The 25,885-nt window shown below is 48.0% G+C and overlaps 8 protein-coding genes and 4 pseudogenes across 8 annotated transcripts, besides 27 other annotated features; all 12 read right to left on the minus strand.

Annotated features, from left to right (window-relative positions):
- Window positions 1–11,174: a sequence feature (areas not merged during assembly with more than two copies in the genome that could not be assigned to a particular haplotype).
- Tc00.1047053511807.3 lies at window positions 518–1,018 on the minus strand (annotated as a pseudogene).
- Tc00.1047053511807.6 lies at window positions 1,081–2,364 on the minus strand (annotated as a pseudogene).
- Window positions 3,088–5,877, minus strand: Tc00.1047053511807.10 (annotated as a pseudogene).
- Window positions 6,060–6,503: a mobile genetic element.
- Window positions 6,576–6,597: a sequence feature (AT_rich).
- Window positions 6,757–8,496, minus strand: Tc00.1047053511807.22 (annotated as a pseudogene).
- Tc00.1047053511807.33 (expression site-associated gene (ESAG-like) protein, putative) lies at window positions 8,871–10,067 on the minus strand (the record flags this gene model as incomplete). Its single annotated transcript, XM_815348.1, has 1 exon — window positions 8,871–10,067. One exon carries the CDS (start codon window positions 10,065–10,067, stop codon window positions 8,871–8,873), a length of 1,197 nt encoding a protein of 398 aa, XP_820441.1.
- Window positions 11,175–13,049: a sequence feature (heterozygous, non-Esmeraldo-like haplotype).
- Window positions 11,827–12,111, minus strand: Tc00.1047053511807.36 (uncharacterized protein; the record flags this gene model as incomplete). Its single annotated transcript, XM_815349.1, has 1 exon — window positions 11,827–12,111. One exon carries the CDS (start codon window positions 12,109–12,111, stop codon window positions 11,827–11,829), a length of 285 nt encoding a protein of 94 aa, XP_820442.1.
- Window positions 12,266–12,302: a sequence feature (AT_rich).
- On the minus strand, window positions 12,298–13,167 carry Tc00.1047053511807.40 (hypothetical protein, conserved; the record flags this gene model as incomplete). Its single annotated transcript, XM_815326.1, has 1 exon — window positions 12,298–13,167. The coding sequence occupies one exon, from the start codon at window positions 13,165–13,167 to the stop codon at window positions 12,298–12,300; it is 870 nt and encodes a 289-aa protein (XP_820419.1).
- Window positions 13,050–13,518: a sequence feature (areas merged during assembly that could not be assigned to a particular haplotype. This can correspond to areas where the two haplotypes were merged or to regions with more than two copies in the genome that were merged during assembly.).
- Tc00.1047053511807.50 (hypothetical protein, conserved) lies at window positions 13,393–15,273 on the minus strand (the record flags this gene model as incomplete). The annotated part of the gene is made up of 1 exon (XM_815327.1): window positions 13,393–15,273. The coding sequence occupies one exon, from the start codon at window positions 15,271–15,273 to the stop codon at window positions 13,393–13,395; it is 1,881 nt and encodes a 626-aa protein (XP_820420.1).
- Window positions 13,519–13,740: a sequence feature (haploid, Esmeraldo-like haplotype).
- Window positions 13,741–14,886: a sequence feature (heterozygous, non-Esmeraldo-like haplotype).
- Window positions 14,887–15,136: a sequence feature (areas merged during assembly that could not be assigned to a particular haplotype. This can correspond to areas where the two haplotypes were merged or to regions with more than two copies in the genome that were merged during assembly.).
- Window positions 15,137–18,315: a sequence feature (heterozygous, non-Esmeraldo-like haplotype).
- On the minus strand, window positions 15,566–18,019 carry Tc00.1047053511807.60 (hypothetical protein, conserved; the record flags this gene model as incomplete). The annotated part of the gene is made up of 1 exon (XM_815328.1): window positions 15,566–18,019. One exon carries the CDS (start codon window positions 18,017–18,019, stop codon window positions 15,566–15,568), a length of 2,454 nt encoding a protein of 817 aa, XP_820421.1.
- Window positions 18,316–19,589: a sequence feature (areas merged during assembly that could not be assigned to a particular haplotype. This can correspond to areas where the two haplotypes were merged or to regions with more than two copies in the genome that were merged during assembly.).
- Window positions 18,319–18,363: a sequence feature (A-rich).
- Window positions 18,436–19,245, minus strand: Tc00.1047053511807.64 (DNA repair protein, putative; the record flags this gene model as incomplete). The annotated part of the gene is made up of 1 exon (XM_815350.1): window positions 18,436–19,245. One exon carries the CDS (start codon window positions 19,243–19,245, stop codon window positions 18,436–18,438), a length of 810 nt encoding a protein of 269 aa, XP_820443.1.
- Window positions 19,262–19,302: a sequence feature (A-rich).
- Window positions 19,556–19,581: a microsatellite.
- Window positions 19,590–20,225: a sequence feature (haploid, non-Esmeraldo-like haplotype).
- On the minus strand, window positions 19,604–20,569 carry Tc00.1047053511807.70 (heat shock protein DnaJ, putative; the record flags this gene model as incomplete). The annotated part of the gene is made up of 1 exon (XM_815329.1): window positions 19,604–20,569. One exon carries the CDS (start codon window positions 20,567–20,569, stop codon window positions 19,604–19,606), a length of 966 nt encoding a protein of 321 aa, XP_820422.1.
- Window positions 20,226–20,480: a sequence feature (haploid, Esmeraldo-like haplotype).
- Window positions 20,481–20,988: a sequence feature (areas merged during assembly that could not be assigned to a particular haplotype. This can correspond to areas where the two haplotypes were merged or to regions with more than two copies in the genome that were merged during assembly.).
- Window positions 20,578–20,647: a sequence feature (T-rich).
- Window positions 20,687–20,733: a microsatellite.
- Window positions 20,734–20,780: a microsatellite.
- Window positions 20,923–20,948: a microsatellite.
- Window positions 20,989–21,420: a sequence feature (areas merged during assembly that could not be assigned to a particular haplotype. This can correspond to areas where the two haplotypes were merged or to regions with more than two copies in the genome that were merged during assembly.).
- Window positions 20,991–24,143, minus strand: Tc00.1047053511807.80 (methyltransferase, putative; the record flags this gene model as incomplete). The annotated part of the gene is made up of 1 exon (XM_815330.1): window positions 20,991–24,143. One exon carries the CDS (start codon window positions 24,141–24,143, stop codon window positions 20,991–20,993), a length of 3,153 nt encoding a protein of 1,050 aa, XP_820423.1.
- Window positions 21,421–25,885: part of a sequence feature (heterozygous, non-Esmeraldo-like haplotype) that runs on past the window's edge.
- Window positions 24,540–24,603: a sequence feature (A-rich).
- Window positions 25,056–25,087: a microsatellite.
- Window positions 25,543–25,626: a microsatellite.
- Window positions 25,840–25,885: part of a sequence feature (A-rich) that runs on past the window's edge.

The following is a 25,885-nucleotide window of genomic DNA, read 5'->3' on the forward strand; positions in this document are numbered from 1 at the left end:
CAGCAAAAAGGCTCACACGGTGCACACTACATTCGGAGTTACTAAAGAGCAAACCGGATCATCAGAGCGCTGCCCTCTTCTCAATGTTGAGTAGAAGCTCTTTGCTCCTTGTCGCCGCCAGCCTGCGGTATTATGGAGTGGCATTGCGTTCTCGGCATATCTCTCCATTTACTTCACTTTCCCGACGCCGCAAATGAAGTGACGTCCCACAAGTGATTTCGACCGTTCCGAAGAACGTGACGCATCAGACGCGCTGAAACTGTGTGCGTGTGTTTTATTACGGGCGAGCGACACGATGCTCTCGCGCATCCATGTATTCCGATCCTGCGCAACACCATATTTGGTGGTGCTGAAAACGTTGGACACCAAACACGCACAAATCGCACAATGAATGCCTCTGGAGAACAAACCCCCATTAACGTCACCGCAGGCACCGTGACAACAAAATAACAAAAGAAATCCAACCTCCGCGCGTCCTCCCGCAAGAAGGTGAAGACACACACGCTTGTCCCCTTAGCCTCACTCCAACTGCTCAAAAGTTGATAGGTCCACGGCACGAGGAATCACGCTACCCCTGCCTCGCTCCCTGTCACGAAGCATGGCATTGCGCATATCCAGTGCATCTGCATCACCCACATACGTCCCTTTGGGGCATTCGCCTCGAGAGTCACCAAGCACGCGCCGCTAGAAAGTGTACTCCCAGTCTATGCTGATTCTCCTGAGCGACCTTGCTGCCTTGCCGCACAAACAAGTCCACAATTTACGCATTATGACTGCAGACACGTGCCCGTGGGGATTCCCGCCCTTTTCCTCAGTCTTGCCAAGTGCGTACGCCATACAAATGCCGGTCATAGGGCAGACACACACAGGCGCTGATACCCGTGACAGTGCGTGAGATACTCGCCGCAGAATGAGGTGCCGCAGGTCTCCGCTCACTGATCCAGATTGACCACGCTGAAGCCCACGATTCCCGTGGGTTTGGCATCCCGATAGTTCGTCGTGACTCGTTGAGTCCCATGGTGGAGGAGTACCAAGCAAGCAAAAATCAAGAGCCTGGACACTCTGTGGAGCCAAAAAAATTAGAAAACACGGGCTGGCGCGGGCACAGCTAAGCACCATGGGAGAAACATCTCAGCTGACCCCATGGAAAACACTTCACCAACGTCACTGCAACATTGGCCTCTTGCTTCTTGGGTGTGTCACTCCTCCCTTCACTCCGTGCCAGCCTCCGTCCAATTCCCCGCCCAGCAGTACTACAAGTCACACTGCGCTGCTTCCGCACAATCACACTTCGCGGCCAATCATCCTGACGGACCTCCAACTGCAGTCGCATCCAACCTCGAAAGCCCTCGCACCCTCTTCCGCCCTCCTGTGTGTTGAGAGAAGACGTCCCTCTCGCGGTCTTCGCGTCCTCCCCAATAAAGCTCTGCAGTTGTGCCCAAACATCACCGGGTCTCTTGCCAAGAAGGAAACCGTGTGCGACGTGGCCAATGTGAGCATACACAAATTTAAAAAACGGTTTATAGGCTCTGTGAAGTGCCCTGCGTGCGCCCGCATGCACGATGGGAACACACACGGTGCGAGTCGTGCGAGATCGTCGTTCCAGCTCGCATCTCCACCAGGTGAGTCGTTGACGGCTCCATCCCGCTTCACGACAAGTCGAATAACAGTGCACACGTAAGTGGCTGTGCTCTGCATTCACATGTAGTTCCCCTTTTGGGTCCAACGTCGTCAGGTGGTGGAAAGAGAAGAGTCGCATTATCATTCTTCCATTTGCTGCTGCTGTCGCCTCATTTCCCGTAAAGAGCCACTGATCCCTTTCTCTTTGGCGATAAAGGGTCCTCACGCATGGGATGCATCCTGCCTCGTGTGGCATGAGGAACAGCAGAGAGTCCCCAACGTTGCCAATGCGGGATTGGCCGTCCAGTGCGGTGAATACAACACGCTAGATCTGTCGGAGGATCGCCGCGCACACTTCAGTCCGCCAGTGGCGGATACAATCCTCGGGCAGCCACACCTGTGCAGAACAGAACACTCCTTTGGAGAACGCCGAGCAGCTCCACCGACGTGTCGGAAAAACTCACAAAAAGAGGGCCGGTCAACCTGCGGCACATTACCGTGCAACTTTAATACCTTGACATCGAGAAGAGTGTTTCTACCTGAGAGTGTTCGCCCCATCATTATCATCATCACTGCTCAAATCATCTCAACAGGCAACAATGGCATCGCTCTCGTATTGCCCATGCCCGTTGGCCTCCTCCACCCGCCGCATCACGTCCGTATGAATAAAGTCTCGTCATGCACAGCGATGCACCCCCTCGCTTCAGATAAATACCAATATTTTATACTCACCAAGGTAGCAGTTCAGTTCTCCCTCCACAGGCACACCTCATAGAGGACTTCCTTCTGTTCCCTTTGCCGAATCAACGCACCGCACCCAGTGGATAAGCCCTGGTAGTTCCACCAAAAAATAGGTGTTCGATTCCCACAGTAGCGAATACTCTGTGTGATATGGAACGCACAGTTTGTTGTGCTAGTGCACCGCCTCGACGGCCGCCTCGCAATGGTGCAAAGGTGTCATTGCCCCTGCCTGAGTGAGGCCTAAGCCCCACATTACACGCACACAGAAAAGCACACGACGCATTTGAAAATATATTAATATTTTTTCACGGCACATCTATGGGAAGGAGCACCACCCGCGTATGCATGTTGGCAAAGCAATGGCCCCACAACGGCGGTGCTAAAAAAACGCATCCGGAAACAGAGAAAGAAGAAGGGTGTGGAACACCCACAAGAAATGATGGATAGCCCACTTAAAAGCGGCAGCAAAGAGAAGGAAAAAAGCAGTAGTAGTAGTGGTGGTGACCATCAACTCCCTTCCCTTTACTCGCTAATAGTCCAAACACGTGGGGTTCAAAAGTCCTCTTCACACAAAATTGTGCGGCAGTTAGCCTCTCTCCAACCAGCCGCCTCAATACATCCAAAAGAGCACACAAGAAAACCACAAATAGCCATGGGGAAAAAAAAGAAAAACAATAAAAGATCCCACGGCATTAGTGCGGAGGCGGAACGACACGCTTTTCGCACAACTAGTCGTAAAGTCGGCCAGAGCGGAACAGATCCAGGCCCGAGCAAACTCGGACGCCACAGGCGGTTATTGTGCGCCTTTGAGAATGTTCCGCCGGCTCCTGTTCCACCCGAAGGAAGAGGGCTGGCGGAATGTGATCCTCGCCGCAAAGAGCTGCTGCAGCGGGGGCCAAAGAAACAAATCCTCGCATATTGCGGATGTCAGGTGGGCCACCCCACCGCATTTCCACGTCACTATCGCTCGGCTGCACACGTGCGTCTCTTCACGTACCCCGTCGTTCCTCAAGAAGCCTTTCCGCAGGAGTCCTCAAATGCAGTGGACGCTTGAGAGCGACAAGCCAAGCCTCGCAATCGCTGTCAGTCTCACAAACCACCTCCAGTAATTTCCCACCGCAAAGCAAAAGTGCGAATGCGCGGTGGTTGTTTGTTCCAAGGCTGGACGGAGTGATGTTTTGCGTGGGATCATGGCGGTACGTCCCATTGTCAGAAACTGCCTCCTGGCGTGTTTTTGCCAGCTGTGCCTCGCCGCTGTAGTTCACAAATGAGGTTGTGGACAGGCCGATGAGAACTTTTTTGATGTCACGTATCCAAATGGTGACTGGAGGCCGTTTGCGATTTAACGGGAATCCCTGATGGTCCAGCTCACAGGAATGAATACGTTTGCAGTCCTCCGAGAGAAAATATAGGCGTCTGCGAGCATTGCCCTTGCTTGATATCTTTTTCATGCGGACCCCGTTGCGTAAGTAATTCAGCACCTGATCCACAACAGAACTGAGGTGGTGTTCCGTTGCCTCGGCATCATGCAGGTTTTCATTTTTCTTTCCCACGTAGTCATCAAGCATACACTGTCGATATACACCTCGAGTCCTCGTTCCAGCTTCTCCTTGCGGGACTTTTCCTCTTCAAGCCTGGCCAAATATGTCTGTTTTTCTTGCGCGAAGACCTCGTCAAACTGGCGTCGAATGATGTCCATCTCCTCCGGATTCACAGGAATGTCCTCAAGGGAAATGAGCTTCGGCAAATACTCCTCGATCGTTTTGATGTCAGCAACAAGAGCCCTCTCGGCGGCGTCCTCATTGGCTGTCGCCTGCTCGTACTTCTTCTTCCGCTCCTCGGCCAAGGGACGCACCTGTTCCGGGACTTTTTTATTCATTTCCTTAATCTGATGGATCCACTGCCTCCGCTGGCGACGCCGCTCCTCCCGGACGGTCCTTCGCACCGCCTCAATAGAATGCCGCTCCCGCATGACGGCCTCTCGCCCCCTCGCCCTGTCAAGTTGAACCATCTTGAGCTGCTGCTCCCGCGTCTCAATGGCGCTCTGCCGTAGGCTGAGTCCTTGCTCCAGCTGCTGCATCGCCTGCCGCAACCTCTCCGAGGCACTCTCCCCGTCCTCTTTCCTCGTTCGGATCTTCTCCAGCGTATGCTCGCACTCCCAAATGCGGCTTTCGCGGTCGGCCTGCAGAGCAATGCTCTCCCGCTTTTTCGCCTCCAGAGTCCTCTCAAGTTCGTCCAACGTGGTCCCACCTCTCCGCTCAAGCTCTTTGGCCATCTTCTCCGCCTCATGCTTGGGGCGCTCGCAAAACACACTCAGCTGCCGTTCCCGCGCCTCCTCACGGTTGCTCTCAATGGCGTTGATGCGCTTCATCCCTTCCTCCTCCATGTCTGAAATGGCTTGTTGGATTCATAGCCACAATGCCTGTGGTCGTACACGGTCCGGGCAATCATGAGTTCATCCCGCAACTCCATGATGTCCTGATCAAGACGCCACTTGTAAACGGCAAGATCCCCTGTGGTGGATCCAATTCCGGTCGAGACAAGAATATTGCCCACACGACGAGTCATGGAGAAACAATGGAACGATTCCTCCGCCCACACGGCATCCGAAAAGGCGTGAGCCAATAAAACCGTCTCGGTAGAACCAGTGAGGCTATTGTTGCGGTTGTCTTTTTCCGTGTTGTACGCTCGGCGCAACAACTGACTGAGTTCTGACATGCCGAAGGGAACACGCAGAAGACGGCGGCGAATGCTGGAGACAATTCCTGCTGCCGACACCAGTGCTCGTTGGGCCCCTTCGTAGTGTAGCTGCGCAGCGGCATCAATGCCACACAAAGCGGGCCGTTCGGCATCTCCCAAGGCGACAAATGCCAGGGAGTTTGCATCCATGTAATCTGCAAACTCCGCCTCACCAACATCGCGGTAAAGCTGAAGAACGACGGTGTCGGGCAAATACGAAGGCATTGCCTCCAGCTCAGGCGTTGGCTGCTTTTCACACAGCACGGGGAAAAAGCATTTCTCATAGTTTTTGACGATAGTGTCCATCGCCGCTCGAACGTCGCCGGCCAATAAGACACAAATTCGTGCCGCCATTCGCACACGAGGTCCCTCCTTCACGGAGCCGAAAATAGCGCCGAGCTCGTTGTCGGCGTCAAGAAGGTCTGCGCGGTGCTCTGTTGACCCAATGACGTGGCATGAGAGGACAAAAATGCCCTTTTTGGCACCCAGCCGAATAACTTCAGTGATGACTCAAGCAGCATATCCTTCTCCAGCTGCAGAGCCGTACATAAGTTGTCGCCTTGGTGAAGAACGCACGCCGTAGCTGAAGGCCACCATGTTATTGCGGTCCTGAGTAAAGTTGGGGGCGGCAGTGGCACACAATTTTCGGAAGAGTGCACTTGCGTCCGGCCCGTCCAACGCCACATCGACGTCAAACAAGGCCTCAGCAACCGGAAATCCGGCATCCCTCAGGGGCTGGGGGCAATTGAACTGCGCCGTGTTGCCGTCTACCCGCATTGTCGCGGGGAGCTGCGAGGACGGCGTCGTGGTTTGGTGGGAACAGAAACGGCTTTCGCCTCCATTGGAAGAATATCACATTGAATGCTGCGCTGTGTGTTTGTTGCATTCACAGAAAAAAGGGGTCAAAGACAGGCAGAAAGAAAAGAAGAGTGAGACCGAGAGAGAGGGAAACAACACTGAATAATCTTCTGGGCCGCTGGCCGGACTCTGAAATTATCCAAAAAGGACAGGAGAAAAAGGCGGTAAATGGAGAGGCAATGAGTTCGCCGTAATGTTTCCCCCAAAATATATGCACATTCCGTCAATCACTGCCGCGGACTGCTGCGCACAGTTAGAATTAGAAACACTTATCCCCTGCGAAGCGGCAGGTCTTTGGGGCTCCACCAGCCACAAAAAAACGCCGCAAGATAGGATCACAAAGTGGATGGGTGGGAAGGCAAAATAAAAATAAAAAAAACAATTTCGTCTGGCAGCTGTCGGTTCCCTGACTCCCTCAATCGCGGTCTCCCAAAAGACAGTGCGATAGAAGAGAAAAAAGTTGTGGAGAGATATCTTCGTTTGCGCGAGATATGAATTTATTTGGGCAGCCAGCCGCCCTCTCAAGCATTCTTCTCACAAAATCCCATGAAAATTTAAAAAAATTATGCGGCCCCTGTAGTGCGCAACAGCCTCCAGTGACGATGCGCCTCTGGTGGAAAAAATAAAATAAAATAAAAAGGGTGTGGTGAGTGTGGCACTGCCGATCACAACGGTTCTCTGAAAAGAAAGGCATTCACTGTCTAGACCCCGTAGGCACACACATATAAAAATCGTTAAAATACTCCCAATATATTTCACTATAAGCAAAATGCACTTTACAAAGAATAAATAGTACCAATTATTTCCCCTTTTTATCCCCCTTAGGTAGACCATCATGAGAAAATTCGATTGCCTCAGGAAATTTACCTTCCAAAATAAACTGGTATTGGTGTACCTTTCCGTCCCAGAACGCCACAATTTCTTTTTCAGCGTCGGTTTTATTATTGGGATTGACGCAATCACATCTCTGCCATTTTTCCATCGGCGTGCTGTCTGCGTGTTGTATATAAATAATATCCCACGACAAACCTTGAGCAAATTCCTCCCAACCATCAAAATATTTCGCCAGGTACTCATTGAACTGATTCACAGTGCTGGTTTTCGTGTGGTGCTCGCCCGCCGTAGTCATCTGCAGCCCAACCAGCGTCTTCGGATTTGAGTCCAAAAAGAAAAAGAGGTCCACCAGCAGAAAGTTTTCAGCCGATGCTTTATATTATTATTTGTACAGTACTCCATTGCAACCAATCCACATATAACTCGGCGCGGTGCCCTTCAGGGTTTGCCTTCAACACCGAGTGCTGTCCTCCACGGCGTGCTAGTGTCCTCAGCTCCTTGAGTTCCTCTAATAATGCACCGACAAACTCCACCCAAACATAAACACGCGCAAGCCAAACCTTCCACACATTCAGACAAAAGAGTATTCCTCTTCCCCAGCAATAGCAAGAGAAAAAAAATATCCCTCACACTCATCACGTTTCCCTAAATATTGCGGTATTCGACGCCCGAGGCAAACAGATATCGGTGCGTTAAGAAATCCCTCAGCACCGACTTCTCCTCTTCCTCGGACAACCCTCACAACCCTTTGAGGCGGATTCTCAGTGTCCCAAAGTCTCACTCCTCCATGTGTAAAGTGCCTTTCACCGTCCCGGGACTTGATCCCATCCAAGGCATCCTCAATGGCAGCAGAGTGTGCAATGAACTCATTCGCATCAAAGATGTGGCGTGGAATCGGCCCCACATTATCCATGCGTTCTTTGACCATCCTCCAGTATTCCGCTTTTTTCTCTGCAGTCCCATCACGCGTTATCCAGGCGCACATCGCCCTCACATCCATCTCGTCGGGGCAATTCACGATGATTCGCGCGGCTTTTAGCTGCTTCGCCCACTCACCATAGTTGGTTACCTTTGGGAATGGCACCGCAACCATGCCCCATCCAGAAGTAGGCGCAAAATGTTTCGGTGGCGGCGTTCCCTCCTTTGCCACACCGTAGATAATATACACATTCCTCCCATGCCCCCTCAATCTTCTCAACTCCGAGACGCACATGTCCTCATCGCTGTATCTTGTCACCGTTTTTGTGATCTTGTCAAACACGTACATCGTGATTCCAAAACAGTAAGCAACCACTTGGAGTTTCTCCACATCGCAGCGCAGCAGCTGGTAGAGGAGGTACGAACCGGCAGCCATCGACTTCCCGATCCCGGGCGTCCCAATCAACACACGTCGCTCAGACTTAAAGTCGGTCCCACCGTGAGGGCTGAACCACGCGGTTAGATCATTCCTGACGATCTGCCACAATCGCTCCACCTCCCAGTTCACAAAAACGTCCTTGGGAAGATCCTGTATCGTATCCCGCGAGTACGGCCATCCCTTCTCCGAGGCGAGCACCATCAACACGGGAGGTGCTGCACCGAATTGCTGCACAGCGTCATTCTTTTCGATAACGTCGCCAACTTTCTTGTACTTCCATGAATGCGGTGGTTCCCCCTCCCTCACATCAATTACCGTCCCCTCGCCGCCAGAAACTTCCACGACATGATGCCACCTCACATTGTACACAAGGTTGCCAAAAGAAAAAAGAAAAAAATGTGCCTCTTTCAAAATAAAAACTCAACCAAAAACGATTATCGTAAAAGTTAAAAAAAAGAAATTGCCAAAGTTTTTGCGGCTTCGTGAATAAAATGGCGGTGAAATAAAAGCCGCATTTAATTAAAAAGAGATGGAAAAATGATACATATATGCCTTGCCTAAATTAAGTAAACAAATTGCTTATTTTCCCGCTGCAGTATTGCTGGACGAAGAGCAGCTCCACCCAAAGTATATTTCCGCATGCCCAAAAAGATATAAGTTTTTTTTTGTTTTCCCCACGCAAAACCTTTTTTTTTTTTTTTATTTTCCCCTTGATATACTACTATTTTCTCAAAGGACTGAGAAGCCAATCGGGATCAATTACTTTTCGGGGTGAGCAAAGGGCTCCAAACCGTCGAAAACGAGTTTCTCCATCGCAAGTAACTATTTTAACAAACAAATTACTCAATTGCGTCAAGCCGTCCCTCGTCATTTGGAGGGAAGATTTCAAATTAGAAAACCATGTTGCGTGATTCATCAATCCTGGCATTAGAGCAGCCCAATTCCTTTGAGCGCCAGAAAGATGAATAATTGCAGGGTGGGCCACGACCTCGCCGTAAGGACATTGAAAAAAATTGTGATGGTAATCAAGGTTCAGAATACCGTACGGGATGCGAAAATCAAGAGACACATTAGTGGTTCGTGTTAGGCTCCACACATACAACAGCGCCCAGATGCTCTGGTCACACCACCACTGGTCGGTTAATCCCAAAACCTTCTTATATGCCTTCAGTGCCTCTCGAATGGCCCACACCCGCCCTACCATTCCTCCGGCATTAAGGAAGAGGCCTTTCGCTGATGTGAAAGGCACCATGCCCTGATCTGCAGAGGCATTCATAGCTTCCCAAACTTTACTGTAGTACCAAACACACTTTCTAGCACGCTTTTGTGGTCCGGAAGAGATCAAAATTTTCATCAGCGGCGCAAAACATAGTCTTTCAGAAGAAAACAACAAGGGGGCTGTCGCCTCCCCCCGATGCACCGCCGTGACGTTGAAGACGGCTGCGGTAGGCGCTGTTGCTTCCAAGAAACGATCCACAGCTTGTTTTACTTGGAAAGATCCAGTAATAAAAGCGTCACCACCATCAAACGCCACCACCACGTCTTCATCGCGCAGACCCTCATTATCAATGTAGTCGAGAATCCACAATGGTCTCTTCGCGTGATTGTATCGTTTTCCAAACCCTATCGATACCACAGACACTTCCGACAGAAGCGAACTCAACAGCATCCGACACCAGCCGGGAGATTTTCGTGTCTGAATAACAAGGAAGACAACCCGTGGTCTTTCTGACTCAGATTCGGCCTTAACGAACTGCACATCATCTTTTACCAACGTTTCCGAAAGGATGAGAGAAGAATCGTTTTCCCAGTTGCTCGCAGCTATCAGCAATGCCAACACCAAAAAAAACTGCAGCAACAAAAACGTCCTTTTGAAATTTTGATTCATCAAAATAGAATAAATTACGCGACGACGCATTTAAAAAAAAAATTTAAGGTGTTACGGTGTTCTACTGAAGAGGCAAACTTGGCAAAAAGGGAATTATAAACAAATAGTGTCAATGCCTTTTAAAAAATAAGATGTCCAAAAACTAAATAAGGAAAAAAAGGGAAAAAGGCAGCGACGCGACTACAGTGAAAGAAACGGCAATAAAATGAATTGCAGGCGCCCTCACGTCGACGCGCACAACACATCCGAGTGGGCCGGGAGCACAGACCGAACCGCTCGGAAACACACGCATCAAATCCGCAAAACAAATTCGCAGTGAATCGACAGGAACTCCCCGCCCAAAACAAATTTATAAAGTGGCGTTTTTCAAGGGGAATCCGCTTTTACGACAACAGCACGGACGCCTCGCAGGAACTTCTTGCAAATCTCCCTTCGCAGGTCCGCAGGAAAACGCAGCGGAATAAAAAAAGAGCGCAACGACGCAAAAACAATAATCCTCCTCACCGACCAGGTGGCAGGCCGCCCTCGCGCAAGTGGACAAAACACAACTTCACTCCGGTCTGGTAGTGGTGGTCGTCTCGCAACATTTTTTTCCTTCTCGTAGCAGTGCACATCCCCCTCCCACAAATCATTTGTTCGGGCCATGCTCCTGCGGCCAAACATCGCGCTGCTGGATCCCGCGGCACAGTCGTCGGCACAGAAGTGAGGGGAGGAAGAGGGATCGCAGAAGGTGCGAGCAAATCCGAATTCGGTGGCGGTCGCTGCAGTGAAGACTGACGTCCCACGCGGTGTCCCTTTTCTAGGTCCGGTCCTCACCGTGCCATGCGCTCAGCGTGCGGTGCGCCGGCCGCTCCAAGCATCCACACGTGCTTGCGTCTCACCGTCGCTCCCAGCCCGTTCGTTGGCTGCATCAGGGATGCCACCATCCAGAGACGGGCATAAGGACGTTGAATCCAACAAAACCTTCAGAGGCACCCGGTGGGCCAACGACGACCATCACTGCGGGATGTGCGGCACTTCCGCCGCTCACCTCAAATCGCACTTCTACGCCTCCTCGAGCAGCAGCAGCAGCAGCATAAATACAACGGTCCACTAGGGGCCGTCACCAGCCATTGCAGGAAGACCACTGTGCCTCAGTGCTATGGAACCCGAATTGCATTGACGGGCCACTTCGGAAAATCCTGTCGCATCCTCCCCCATTATGCGGAAACACATCCGTCGTGCATGTGGCCACCGCAGCCAAATGAATCCGGTCCAAATACCCTCCAAATCAAATTCCCCTGCCCTCAAGCAATTCCTTCCCGTCATATAGGGATTCCAATAGAGACTCCTTCCACACTTCCTCATGCGCAAACACAATAAATAATTTCTCTCTTTTTTTGTGTGTGTCATAAAAAAAACACTACTCAAATTAAATGTAAAGACTCTAGAAATACAACATTAGTAAACATTGTTTAAGCGCAAGGTTGAATAGTCGGATCCATTTCCGTACAGAAGTTCACCAGCAACTAATGAGTCGCTCATGTTACTTCCCAGATGAAAGGAAGCGTCGTGTTTCCACCTTTCCCTAAATCACCTTCCGTGCATACCTTTTTCACTCCGTCATTTGGGAGAGGGGGAAAAGGGATATTTCACTCACTAAAAATGCGACAGCAGGGGTTTTTTTTTGGGTTTTGATTGCTCTCCAAACGGCTGCCGCCGCCCCACCCACCCGCCAAAAATCAGCCAAATAATAAGTTACAATCAACGGATGATAAATCCCTGGATACGCAAGAGTATGCGTCACAATTCACATCATGGTTTGGTTCCCACGGTCAATGAGAATCACCTGCACATGGTCGGAAAAGTGGACCTTCTTTGTTCTTGGCCTTTGTGTTGCTGACTTTGCCGGTTTTCTACTTGCACGGGGCGTTTGGCAAAACCAAAACTTTAACGGATGAACGTCGACAGCGTTGCAGCAAAAAACGGACCGTTTCGCACGTCGCTTTCGTTTCTTTCCCTTGTTGTGGGCGGGTGCTATGGAGTGAAGTAGGGTATCCCAAAAGCACGATATGGCACGTGCACCATCCGCCATCTTCTGCTCTTCTCCAAAACGCCCAGTCAAGAGCGGAGAAAAAATTATGAAAAATACGGAGATAGAAATAATTAAAAGAAAAATGCTTTGAAAGGAGTAAAATAGCAAGACGGCCCAGCACAGAGCTGCAGCATGTTTGCATCTAGTGTCAAACAAAAATAAGAATAAAATTTTAAAAAATGAAATTTAATGTGGCTCTGGACAGAAATGGAACCGGGAAGCCCAAAATAATGGGTCACCCGCCAGCGCATCGTGAGGGTCAAGATACCGATAGTGTAACTCCTCGCTCGCGGCAATGTTTTTTGCGGCCCTCACAAGAACATAAAAGGGGCAATGATCCACGCTGATATCATCTTCAAAGACCTGGGGAAATGTCTTGGACCGTCGCAACAAGGTTCTGAGAGAATGCATTGTGTCCACGCACACTGCCACATTCGGTTCATCGTCATCGTGATTGATGAGATCCACAAATGGTACAAACGCTGGACCGCCAAACACCTCGTTCGAGCGAGGTACATCCACACAGCGGCTGCTGCATATGCCATGTGCGAGGCTCATGACTTCAACTGGTATATTCCAACCCAATTTTGACATGTCTTCGCAAAGAACGCCTATAATTGACTTGTTAAGACCTTTGATGATTTTTATCTTTGCGTGCGCCGACCTACCCAATCTGCGCTGGGTATCAGCGTCAATTTCCTGTTCGATGGAAATCCAGTGCAGATAGCTATTGAGAGAGCATTCCTCAAGCAGCAAAACAAGTGCACAAAACACGGTGGTGACGGCACTTAACTTGGGGTACTCCACCTGAACACCGTCGACTGCCACCGTGTATGATGATACGCCGCCCATAAGCGTCGGGCCCCACGGCGACGCAGCCGCGATGTTTGCCGCAATGCAGTGATAAAAGGGAACGAAGCACAATAATTCGCCCTCGTCCAACCCAACAGAGTTTGCATCACAAAAAATTCCGTAAACATCTTTCGCACGACTGACTTCGCGCTGCAGCGCAGGGTGCACTGCCACCCCCAGCCGCCTAAGAAGATGACGCCACATCAAAGGCGCAAGCACAGAGAAAAAGAAACAACGCTGAAATACACAAAAAAAATGCCAAAAAAAAAAAGAAGCAGCTATAATACAGTCAAAACCTTTTAAAACGTCTTCCCACGTAATAACTAAAACATGACGAAGTTTTTTGCCTTGTTGTGTGTGTGTTTGTGTGTGCTTTCACAATGAAACCACATATACACAAAAAAGGCAAAATGCAACGACACCCGTGTGTCACTCCTTATCCTTCTCATAAGTTGAATGTGAAGCATTCGTAGGAGCGGAGGCTTGAAAAGCAGCTCGCGCCTTCTCGGCACGTTCACGCTGACGCGCTTCAATTGCATCAAACTTTGAAAAGAGCGCCGATTGCGCTTGAAGAGATGCCCCGCGGAGATTTACTTCTCCCTTGCGGTCGTCCATCTCGTATCCCGCTATGCGATAGCGTTGCGCCATCTCTCGCTCCTTGTCCCGATGCATCCGCTCCAGTTCTCTCTCATTATTCATGTGCAGATGCGACAGTTCCTGAATCTGTTCACGAAACGAAGCAGTTAACTTCTCCCGCTCCCTATCAAAGGAAACACGCATGTCTTCCGTAAGTTTCTGATAATAGGTCTTAAGTTCTACCTCTTTTGATGCCAACGCTACTTTTGCTTCTTGTTCTTCTTGCGCATGCTGCAGACGCATCCTCTGCTCGCGTTCTCCAAGTTCTCTTTCTCTCCGAGCAATATCCATCAAAAGATGCTGCTCCCGCTCATTGTGCCGCTGCTCCAACAGATTCATCTCATTTCGACATTGATCAAACCATCGTTCCTTGTCCTGTTCGATGCGTAAAACATTTTCCTGGTTATCTTTTTCCTCCTTTTCCTTCAATAATTTCATCTGTTTCAGAACTTCATTCTGTTGCTGGTGCTCAAATTCCATTACGCCCTGCCAGAATTTTGACAGCTGTTCCTCACGCTCCTTCATTTTTTTGATCATCACCTGCTGAATATTCGTTACTGCTTCTTTGAACCCCCGCAATATGTCCTTCTCACGCTCGTCATAGTAGTGGATGATATCCCTTCGATTTTCCTCAAAGACTGTATATTGCTCCTGCAAGGCGCATTCCTGTTCCCGATTGGACTCACTTATCCGCCGTCGAAGATCCCTCACCATCTCTGTGGCATGCTCCAAAGAGGCTTCAAGCTCCTTGATACGTATTTCTGCCATCATTCGACCTGTCTCCGCTACCGTCGCGCGGTCGTTCACATGCGCAACTCGCTGCTCAGCCTCTCGAAGCCGCATGCTAAGACTGTAATTCGCATTCTCAAATTCTATGAGCTGTTGAGACTTTTTTGCAAGCAGACCTTTAACATTTTCGTTGGTAGATTGGAGGTCTTTATATTCGAATGAAAGCGCATCCAAAGCTTTACGCTGTTGGTTAATCATAGTCTCGGAGGCATCGCGATACGACGCCGCCTCCTGCTCGTGTGTGAGTTGAAGCTTCACCACCTGATCGTAAAAGGATGACATGCGAGAGACGGACTCTTCGGTTTTCCTCCTCAACTCCAGGAATGCATCCCAGACTACAGTATCATCGCTTGTTTTTAAGTGGTCCTTCTTACTCCCGCACTTTGGACAGGGCATATATTTCACCTCTGGAGGGTTGCCCGGGGATCTCACGCGCAGCGGTGATAAAGAAAAACTTATCTCAGGCATCTCAGGCAATCTCCCTCCTGCATCCACAACAACTTGAGATGTGGGCGGTAAACATGGTGGCTGCAGAGGTAATTGCTGCGTCACGGTCTCCGCCTGTTGCGGTGGCTGTGGCACGGCATCCACCACAGATGTTGGATTATAAAACGGCGCCGTGACGGGGTGCGTTTCCACCGAGAACACAGATGTTGTTGGAAGACTTGCATGCGCCTGCTTTTGCCTCGGCTGAGAGGCCCCTGTCTGCACCTTTTCACCCTCATTCGCTACCCCATCCCTGCCCCGCAGATTTTTCTTCGCGCCCAGTGGGTCTGTGCCCCAAGGGCTCGGGGGTGGCTGCCATCCGCCTCCCCGCTCCCGCCGTTCCGGATTTGTCGGCACCGCCCCCTGCACCTCATCATCGCTGTCAAAAAGGGTGTGCATGACTCCCGCTTGTGTCTCAACCCCCCACACCACCCGGGTCGCTCACGTGCGTGAAAACAAAAGAGAAAAAAGGAGTGGGCACGTAAAGATGTGCGTAAAAAAAAAAGGAAAAAAGCTCATAAAAATGCAAAATCGGAAAGATTAAGCCAAACACTTTTCTTCAGGAAGCATTTCCTCGCGCATTCTTTATTTATTCTTACTTCAATTCAAATTTATCACTCCCCTTCCCGGGCTTCTCTTCTTTCATTTACTCTTTTCTTCGTTTAACAAATACAATAACATTTATTCGATATCATTTTTTTGTCTTGGCGCAAACCAAATTTGCCCATGATGTAAGACCGGGAGGCTTAACCCCTTTTGAGGCCGAGTTGCCCAATTGGGATGGAAGAAAAAATTCAAACGGGGGCGTAACACAACGGAGGTGACGATACGCACGTTGCTGCCCTGACGGGTGAGTAAAATAGACCTTGATGCGTTTCTTGCCATTTGCAATGGTCTCCTCCGCTCCACAGACAAATTCACCAGCAAAGTCCTGCAGTGCACGAGACACAACAATGGCGTTCACGTTCTCGCCATCCATGAGGATGACACGCCCGCAAACAACCTCTTTCCGGTCACAGATCTCATTAATAAAAGTTAATGGATTATTCCTCTCCGGATCCGCAAGGGCGTCACTAAGCAATGGAACCGGAATAGAAGTTCTTGTTGTCTTTGTAAGAAGGCATGATCGATTGGGTCCAGCATCAACAGCCTCGGAGTGAATATGGTAATATTGACACAGGGAATGGATGGCCGCACGTTTCTCCGGGGGCATCGGCTTCAACGACGACAATGTAACGTTGCTCAACACAAAACGCTCTAACTCCTCTTCAATTGTTCGAATCCAGGTCAGATGTGTGCTTCCAAAATCCCACAAGAATAAAGAATACTTTACTGTTGTCGTTGGCGCCGACGAAGGGGCTATTTTACTGAGACCGGCCAATACTTCAAGTCGCTGTTCAAACAGACAATTTGCATTGCATTCTACATTCATTTTCTCACCTGAGTGCTCATGCATGTACGACAATAACTTCTTGCATGTAAAATGTTGAGTGTTCCGCCCACACTGACAACGACACTCCACAGTCTCCAAACACTGCGGACACTTTTTCGAGGGGTGGCATTTTGCCCTACAGGCATGCCCACACTCAGCATGAACCTTCCCGCAGGGCTGTACGCAAGGGTGACGCTCATCGACACACAAACCAGGATGGCAAACACGGGAACACTCATGACCACAAGACAACATTTTACCACATTTAGAACCGCAACAAACAAAAGAGGCACTGCAAGAAACATTCTTCAACAAGGTATGCCCCCCAGCACATAGTTTCTCCACAGGAAAAACACATGGAGGACAATCACCGTAGTGGCAATCGTGTTTTACTGGTGGATGATTGCAAGAAAGTGTAAGAGTGCAGGGTCGAGTGCATTTGGGTGGGGATGTTCCACAAGGCTGAGGCGGCATCAGAAATTCCGCCCCACAGCGACAAACCAGGCGCTCCGAAACCACATGAACACACGAAGGACACATCCCACGATGGCACAGCTCCAGACAGGCATGGCCACACGGAAGTTTCCTATTGCATTTCCTGTTACACTGGTGCACAACACTATTGTGTTGTTTGCGGTATGAGCAGCAAGTAACTCGACATTCATGCTTTCCACATGATAACTTTGTCTTGCAGACCATATTGCAACGAAAACCATCTTGTTTTGCACAAGGCACCAACTGTTGTGTGGCTCCGCAGACACATTTGGTCAGGACACGTTTCTCACATGGTTTGCATTCGCCCTCATGACACAATGCCTGGCAAGTGTGACGCTGGCAGTCTAGTACACGTCCACAAATGTTACCACATGTAGGAATAGGGTCACTGCAATGCTTTCTCGTGACTGTTAAGGGCACCAAGCCGCAAGGGCATGTCACGATGATAGAAGGATCCCTGTCGCATGGGGGGCAATTACCCAAATGACATATCAAGCCACAAACGTGAACACCACAACGCAATGTTTTACCACACACACTCCCGCACGAAAATGATGAAAAACCGCAGGGGAGTTCTCTTGTTTCCAACCCGCAGTAACACGTGGCCAAAGATTTTTCAGGACATGGTTCACAGGCCCCAATATGACACTTAGCTTTGCATTTGTGTATTAGACAATTGAGTGTCTTCAAGCATGTATTATCGCACAATTTCTGTGGATCTGGCTGGCCACATCGCCAAGTATATGTTGTCGTCCCACAAGGACACGATTTTGGACCAGTAAAAGAAGAACATTCAGGGCATGGTCCAGGATGACACTGCACTGGACACGGGTGATGGCACAAGTGTCGTGTCTTGCCGCATGTCTGGCCACAACTGTGTGGTGTAATATGCGGATCGTACGGTGGATCTCGCAACTTTCCACAAAAGCAATAATACTTCGATACAGGCTCTTGCGTTGCCTGACAATGTGGACAACGAAATGAGGTACCAATCCCACTTTCGTTCTGTTTTGCCCATTTTTTTATGCAGTAAAGATGAAAAATACGGAAGCAGTCATTGCATGACCAGACAGCAACGTCATGACGGATATTGCACAAACAGCTGGCACATTCGTAGCGCAAAAGAAGTAACTGCTCAATGATTTGCTTACTGCGGTCGGGAAGCACTCCAGAAATATTCTCGTGGAACTTGTCTGCTCCCTCCAGACTCAAAAGCATTACTTATTAAAATAATAAGAGTAAACAGAAAACGATTGACTTGTATAAATGGATATATGCATGGAGCCGAGCAGACAATCCAAGTCTGCTTTTCTCTCAGGAATTCTAGCTATTACCGCTTCCTTTGAAGGGCGGAGTACACGGCCCTCACTAATCGCCCCGGCGTGCTCCAAGTGCCGCATCGAAACAGGTACACACACACACAGAGGGAAAAAGAAAAGAAAAAGAAAATTTTCAAACATAATACCGCAACCACACCAAGCAAACAGGCAGCAAATCCATCAATTTATATGCATGCGAAGAAAAAGGGAGAGAAGAAAACACAAAAAAAGTAGAGAAAAGAATAATGACACGGACAAACAAACACACGCACGCAATTCCGCGAACCCTCTGCCCCCTCTCTCCCTCTCCTCGCGTCAATCCGTTGGCGATTCGTCCTCCATTTCGCGGCATCGTAGTTGATTTAACACCTGCAACATCTTTTCCCGCGCCGAAACTCTATCGGGTGCAGAACGCATCTCATCCACGCCGCAGAGCTCATTACTTTCTGTCAATAAATCCGACACCAGACGGCGAGAAGCATGAAATCCCGCGTGAAGAACAGTGTGGAGCCTTCCGGCTCTTTTTGGTCCAAACCCTGGAAGGGAGGCTAAATCCTCAAGTGAAGCGGTGAGAAGCTCGGCAACGGAGCCATAGCGATGCGCAGCGCGAACAACGTCATTGCGCGTCATTAACTGAGGTGTTTGCGTGAAGGCCTCAATGAGTACTGGTATGGGCGCACTCTCCTTCTTGTTACTTAGTCGGTAATCCACGGAGCCCACAGAAAAAACAGCCAGACCCTCCAAATAGCTTGCACACTCCTCTTCTGTCCAACAAAGCATCACAGCGCAACGCAATTCCACGCTGCAGTGGAGATTGAGCCACGCCAACACATCTGGGCGTGGATCTGTCGAGTCCACCAGCAGTAAAAGAACAATGCGACTTCCAGCTGTGATGACCTGCGCATTGGCAAAAGAGATTCGCTGCGATACGGCTGCCCTGTATGATTCATCGCATAAACGGTTTAGGTCGTTTACGTACAAAACGCATGTTCTTCCGCAAACAAAGTCGCAAACGTCATTGTCCATCCCCTCCACTACATATCGGTGTCGTTGCATGAGGCGGATTATTTTCCCTCCTTTGCACGCCTCTGACACCATCACCGTGCCTCGTGGAAGTGGAGGCATTTTTCGTCTTAACTACAAAAAAAAAAAAAAAAAGAGAGAGAGACAGAAAGGGAAAAAGGGCAAAACAGCGGAGTGTACATACATGTACATCTTTACGTATCCAGATTTGGTTGCCCAAGCACAGAAACATAAAAGGGAGGAAGAAGCCACGCATTCCCTGGTCTCTTAAAAAGAGAAAAGCCTAAATACGTATATGTGACTTTATGCTTCCTCTTTTTTCATAATTCGTAGAAATAGATGGAAATAAAGCCTTTAGCGTTGTTAACAGCGAATGGAAAAATAACAATTCATCCACAAGAAAACTAATATGAAATAAATAAATAAATAAATAAATAATAATAATAATAATAATAGGGAATTATTGAGCCGCACAACCAACGCTTGGACCCTCATCCTCCTCCTTCGCTTCCTCCTCCAGCTCCCTGCGAAGGTGATCCAGCTCCTCTCTCGTCACATAACACACCTCTGCGTCATCGCACTGATGCAGATCCACACTTTTAGGTGGAGGAAGCGCCTTCCGCAAAGCATCCACCTGTGAAGACTCCAGTCTATTCGGAAAAGTGACATTAAATTTAATTACTAAGTCACCGTGCTGACCAGGACGCTGTCGCCGTGGCATGCCTTCCCCAAGCACAACTTTTACCTCCCCGGGCTGTGTGATCTCCCCTCTCTCACGCCGCACTATGAGCTCCCTACCGTCAAGATGCTTAAAAACAAACTGAAACCCACAAAGCGACTCCGCCAGTGTAATTGTGTGATTCATGTGAAGATCGTCCTCCTCACGCACAAACCGTTCATCCTTCACTTGCTCCAAGACAATGACAATATCGCCAGGCTCGCCCGTGTACGGATCGCAGCTTCCCTCTCCACGGAAAACAACCTCATCGTGATGACGCATGCCACGCTCCACGGGCACAGTCAAAAAAGATTCCACCTCCGTCGTTCTTTGGCCATGACACGCAGTGCAGACGTCTTTTGGATCCACCTTCAGTCCAGAGCCCCCGCATGCATCACAAGGTGCTGACATCTGTTGCATCATCATACCCATTTGGCGCACAATGAGCCGCGAGCCGTTTCCCCTACAACTCCGACAGACATTGTTTTTCCTGCTATTCGTGCCACGGCCTTCACAATTTGGGCATGCGACGGCGCGTGAGTGTGGAAGCTCAAACGTCTTGCCATTGTACAGATCGCTTAACGTCACAGGCAATGCATAAGAAGCCTTCTGATTTCTACGACGCCCGCCCACATGATGGAGCCCATCAGGCATCCCACCAAAAAAGGCGTTGATCATGCTCCCCACTTCATCCGAAAAACCAAACATATTTCCTCTTTTTTCTTTATTTCCTTTTTTTTCTTTTTCTTTTCCTCCTTTTCTCTAGAATTTTTTTTTTCTTTTTTTAAGCTTTCTGCAGACGCCTTTGCCTTTCATCGGAGGCACATAGAAACAAAAACACAAACAAAAAAAAAAAAATTAGCAAAAAAAAATATTATTATTATTATTATTATTATTATTATTATTATTATATTATTATAAAGAGAAAATATATAAATTTCAAGCAGCACACGCCAAAAATAAAAATAAAAAATGCGTACACGCACATACAAAAATCAAGTTTATATATTTGTTACACACGCATACATACACATACATACTTATAAACATATGCATGCGTATTTTTTTATTTTTTTTTTTTTTTTTTGATTCTTCGAGGAATAAAAAAAAAAAAGGTTAAAGAATCCTGTCAATTATTCACAAAACATGCCTCATTTTCAACCAGATTTTTAACAAAAAAGAATGTTCGAAATAAAGAAGCCGCCTCCCTCTCCTCTGAAGAAAGCTGCAGCAGGGCATGACCGTCCGAGTCTCGCTTCCCACCCCTCAAAACAGCATCACGCAACTTTTGGCCAATGGGGGAATTGTAGTGCATATCACTGTACTCCATGAACCCCAATGACTCCACCGGTAGAAGACCAACAGAACTGCACAACGCGACAAGGCGGTTCCATGGCACCAAATACTCTGGAAGTTCACTTACGCTTTCCTCCACAGAAATAAAGTATTGCACCCCAAAAGACGGGTCAGGAGGAGTCTCTGAAGGGAACCTCACGCTGTAAAGACTATTGCCAAAGACAGGTCCATGCTCAGCCACTTGACGAAGCAGCTCGACATCACTTACCGTCGTACCAAAAAACACACCACCCGGACGCAACGCCTTGGAAATAGCACGGAGAAAACAAGACATTCGTTGCTCCGTGCTGCAGCCGTAGTGAAGTGAAAACTGACAAGAAACAATGTCCAGGCGCCTCCCCTTCAAGTGTTGATTGAAAAACTCGTCTAATTTAACCGTGAACGCACCCGCCTCATCAAACACATCACAAACCGTAAAGTACGCTATAACACCAACACTACTTTTGTCCTGAGGCACAATCCTCAGACTCAATCCCTTTGAAACGGAATAGCGTCCGGCAGCCTCCGCAACAGCCTCCAAACAGGAGTCCACCATAAATAAATACCGAGGATTGTGGGCCCTCCACTTAAAGAGATCCCCACCACGACCACAACATACGTCTGCCACAGCAAGTTCACCACACTCAGAGTCTTTATCACTGCGTGATTTAGCATAAGAGACAGCATTGCTAATCAACACATTCTTTACCCAATTATTAAATTTTCTCAACACGCTCCGATTCTTTCCAGAGAGTAACTCCCTTGTTTTGCAGGCGTAATGACTATTTATTTTCTCCACCAATTCCCCCATAGGCTCCCCTATCATACCGTTTGGTTTTTGCGTGTTCACAACAGGCATGACATCCAGTACCCTTTCGCGTCCATGCACCAGAAGCCACTGAAGATGCTCAATCACACCCACAGATGTGGACTTTCGATTGTCACCTTTAGAATGAAGAGAAACAATATTCCACCGTCCCGTGTCGCCGTCAAATAAAGCACTGACCGTAAAATCGGACCAGGCGTAACTCCCCCCCGCGTTCGCCAACTCAACGTACAAGTTCTCAGTAAGCTTTGATCTTTCATCATCCATTGGACAAGCAAAGCCTAAACCAGAGCACTCGCTTACTTTACAGTGAATGCATGGAATGTGTTGCTTCTCAGACAACAATCTAACTGTCCAGTACAGATGAATCTCATGTTCACCCTGCATTTGTGACTGCGTAGCTCGAAGAGTCAACTGGCATGTTTTCTTCTCAATGGGTGATTCAGGTGCAGAAACAATTTTCCCCTCCTCTTCCAAATCTGTGGCTTCCTGTAGTGACTTTAAATCTCTATTGGAAACGGTGTCCTCAACACCAAGCATACCAACCAGCACATCCAGTGTGATGTTCTCCACAAGACTCTCCAACACGGAAATGACAGTAACAACAGAATTTGGCTCAGACTTATCCGTTCTTAAACGCTCGATTGACCAGCTCTTCTTGTGACGATCGAACACACACTCCGCAACAACAGACCTCCCTGTCGGTATTCGGAGGGAAAATGGATTCAAAAGACGCATAGCAGATGATAGACGTGAGCGGCCGACACTGTCAGGACGATGACCAAAACGTCTCTTACGAAAAAATAAATCCACCACATATTCATCGGTGCGGCTCTCAATAGCGGCAAGACTCCAGTCTACGGACAGCATGGAAGGCCACTTCCACTTGAGTTGTTCTTTACTTGCCCCATGAACAAGATCAAACTTCTCCGGGGTAAAGATGAATCCATCACTCAGTGTCCATCCATGGGGCCCATCGTAGTAATACATCACACCTCCTGTATTTCCACTTGTGTCAGCTCGACGAAGGCGGGCAACACATTCGCCAAAGTTTTTAACGGGAAACATTTCCTTGGCAAACACATGTAACAACGGCTTTTGGGTACGCAAATTTTCGGAGGCGTGTATGGAAGCAATAATATGATCCCTCAGCACATCATACCGTTTGGACATCGGCCAACGCGTCAGACACACACCCGTACCAACTGCATCCTTGATTGGAGTATACCGAAAAACATCAAAACAGCTGTAAATTGGTCTCGTCTCCCTCGTTTTCAAATCACGCAATGCAAGCATCATTTCTCCATCAACGGCAAACGCAGAAAGTGTGGGGGCCGCATATTCTTCTAATAAAAGATACGCCTGTTCCATGGAACGATCAAAGCAATAAGCCATATGTCGTGTACCCTGAGTTCGCTCCGCCATGATAATATTCCCATTAGAGAATGCTCCAGAATTAGATTCTGGGCACGATTTTAAAGTAAATGTTTCCATCTCGCAGTTGGATGTTTTTGATCCTTCGGCCTCAATATAAAAGGAACCAATGGATATCTGTAATGATCGAGAATTGCTCTGTGAAGTGGCACCCTGAAAAAATTGCTGCCGCATTTCTTCCAATGCAGCCACATCATCGAGACGTAAGATGTTGCAAGTCGGACCTTCAGCGTCCCGAAGTACCCAACACGGAAAAGCATGCACGCAAAACGATACCAAAATGGCACGGACGCCATCGCTCTTCTCCGTCAAAAAGTACTGGTTGGAGCGCAGCATCGCTGTGTGGGACTTCCGCAAAGGCGAGCACAACGGTCCCATAAACTCTCCATCGCGGCTACAGAGAACGGCCTCCGCCACGTACGAGAACAGGAGCCGCGGTATGCCTGTTGACTCGCTAGATTTACGAAAACATGTGCGCTGCACCAAATCACGGTAGAGTACAGAAAAAACAGAACCACCTGCGCGCTGTGTTTCCGTCGGTGGAAAACAGTGCAGGGAATAAACAAACTCCTCATCAACAGCGAGAAACAGACGCCGCCCAAACAATTTTTCAGCCTCGTTGTGTAACTGCGAGAGAGAGCTCACGGACTTCATTCCTTCGCCGTTGCAGATACACCTCAAATACATATAAAAAAAGAAGAAAAAAGAGCAAAATCATTTTTCCAAAAGCCTACATTTGGCTCTGTTTGTGTCTGTGTGCACATGCGTGCAGAGGGCGGAAGAGCACAAAACACCAAAAAAAAAAGACCAACAATTTATGTGCTCGTAAAATTCCATCGGAGGCAGCAGTCAAACGGTAAACAACAAAAAAAAATGGATTAATGAATCATTTGTTTTTTTTTTTTTATGCGAAAGTCATTCGCCAACAAAGGCAAAGACACGCATTCGCACGCAATTCCGATGCCGTTGCAAAAGAACTGCATTCTCCGCGTTTACCTCTTTTTTTTTCCCCCGAAGAAGTTATTACATGGGCCGAAACCACAGTTTTTCACCCCACCGCCCACCGCAATGCCACACACACACAAAAAAAAAAAAAAAAGAAAAGAAGAAAAAGAGGAGGAGGAAAAAAAGAGAAAAAAAAAACAAATAATTAAACTGCAGACAACAAAAAAAAAAAAAGAAATTAATAAAAAGGGGGAAAAAAGTAAACCCGCGTAATACAACCAGACAACGGCCCCGTAGAAAATAAAATCCTCAAAAAGAAGAGGGAAAAAAAAAGGGCATTTCATCCCATTAAAATTCTCGTTCACTTTTGTGTGTGTTTTTATCCAATAAAACACCGCCAATGCTTTCACTTTTTATTATTTTTATTGTCCATTCATATTTTGGTGATGCATGCATGTGTGCATGTGTGTGTGTGTGCACGCCAATGGTGATAATTCCAGGTGGCAGGAAAAAACTCACATGAACGAAACACACGCAACGTCAAACATCAAACGCACAAGTCAAGTCAGCAAAAACCATAGAAACAATAACAATGGACAAAAGAAAAGAAAGAAAGAAGGAGAGATTGTGATCTGACTTTGTGGTTCTTCGCGCAAAAAAAAAAAAAAAAATCAAAAAAAAAAAAAGGGATTTTTTTTCCCCCCAGACGCAAACACACACAAAAAGAGAAAAAAGAAAAAAAGTCCGCAGTGAAAACGAGCGCCAAGTCACACAAATTCCATAAGAAAAACAAAAAGGCGGGAAGAATTCCTCACGTGCCCTTTTAGAAAAAAGAAAAAAATGAACAAAAAAAAAAGCATCCAACAATTCTCAGACATCCTCCTAAATTGTTTTTTTCTTTTTTCCCTTGCCAATTCCTCCTTCTTTTTGCTTTCCACTCCCTTAAAGTACTCACTGTTCCATTTTCTGTCCTGCTTCACGCGTCACCGGTACTGTCACACAGCCACACCATTGCTGACGTGCATGGCGCCCCATCCAAGAGGATATTTATAATCCCTACACACACACACACACACCGTTTTTCAAAGACAATGTTGGAGGGGGGAGGCGCTCGGGAAAAAAAGGGCGTTCACAGATAAAAATACATATATACATATATACATGTTTATTTATATATAGACGTATATATAAATATACATAAAGAAATATATATATATTTATGTATTCTCAGTACCGCCGCACAGTAGCAACAGTGATGACGACAAAAATGCAACATTACAGCAACAAAAATGCATACTGAAACCGAAGTAACAAGCAAAAACAAAATCATATTTAAATTGATGCCGCTACTCGTCCAAAAGAAAAAAAAAAAAAGGGAGAGAACCCTACATGGGCACGTGGTAGATGAAAAAGCAAGCTCCACACACGAACACACACCAAAGGAGGAGAAGGAGGGAAAAAGAAAAAAAAAAGGAAATAAAAAT

This window comes from Trypanosoma cruzi, genomic scaffold, assembly GCF_000209065.1.
Source record: "Trypanosoma cruzi strain CL Brener 1047053517171 genomic scaffold, whole genome shotgun sequence".
In the NCBI taxonomy this organism is placed as follows: Eukaryota; Euglenozoa; class Kinetoplastea; order Trypanosomatida; family Trypanosomatidae; genus Trypanosoma; species Trypanosoma cruzi.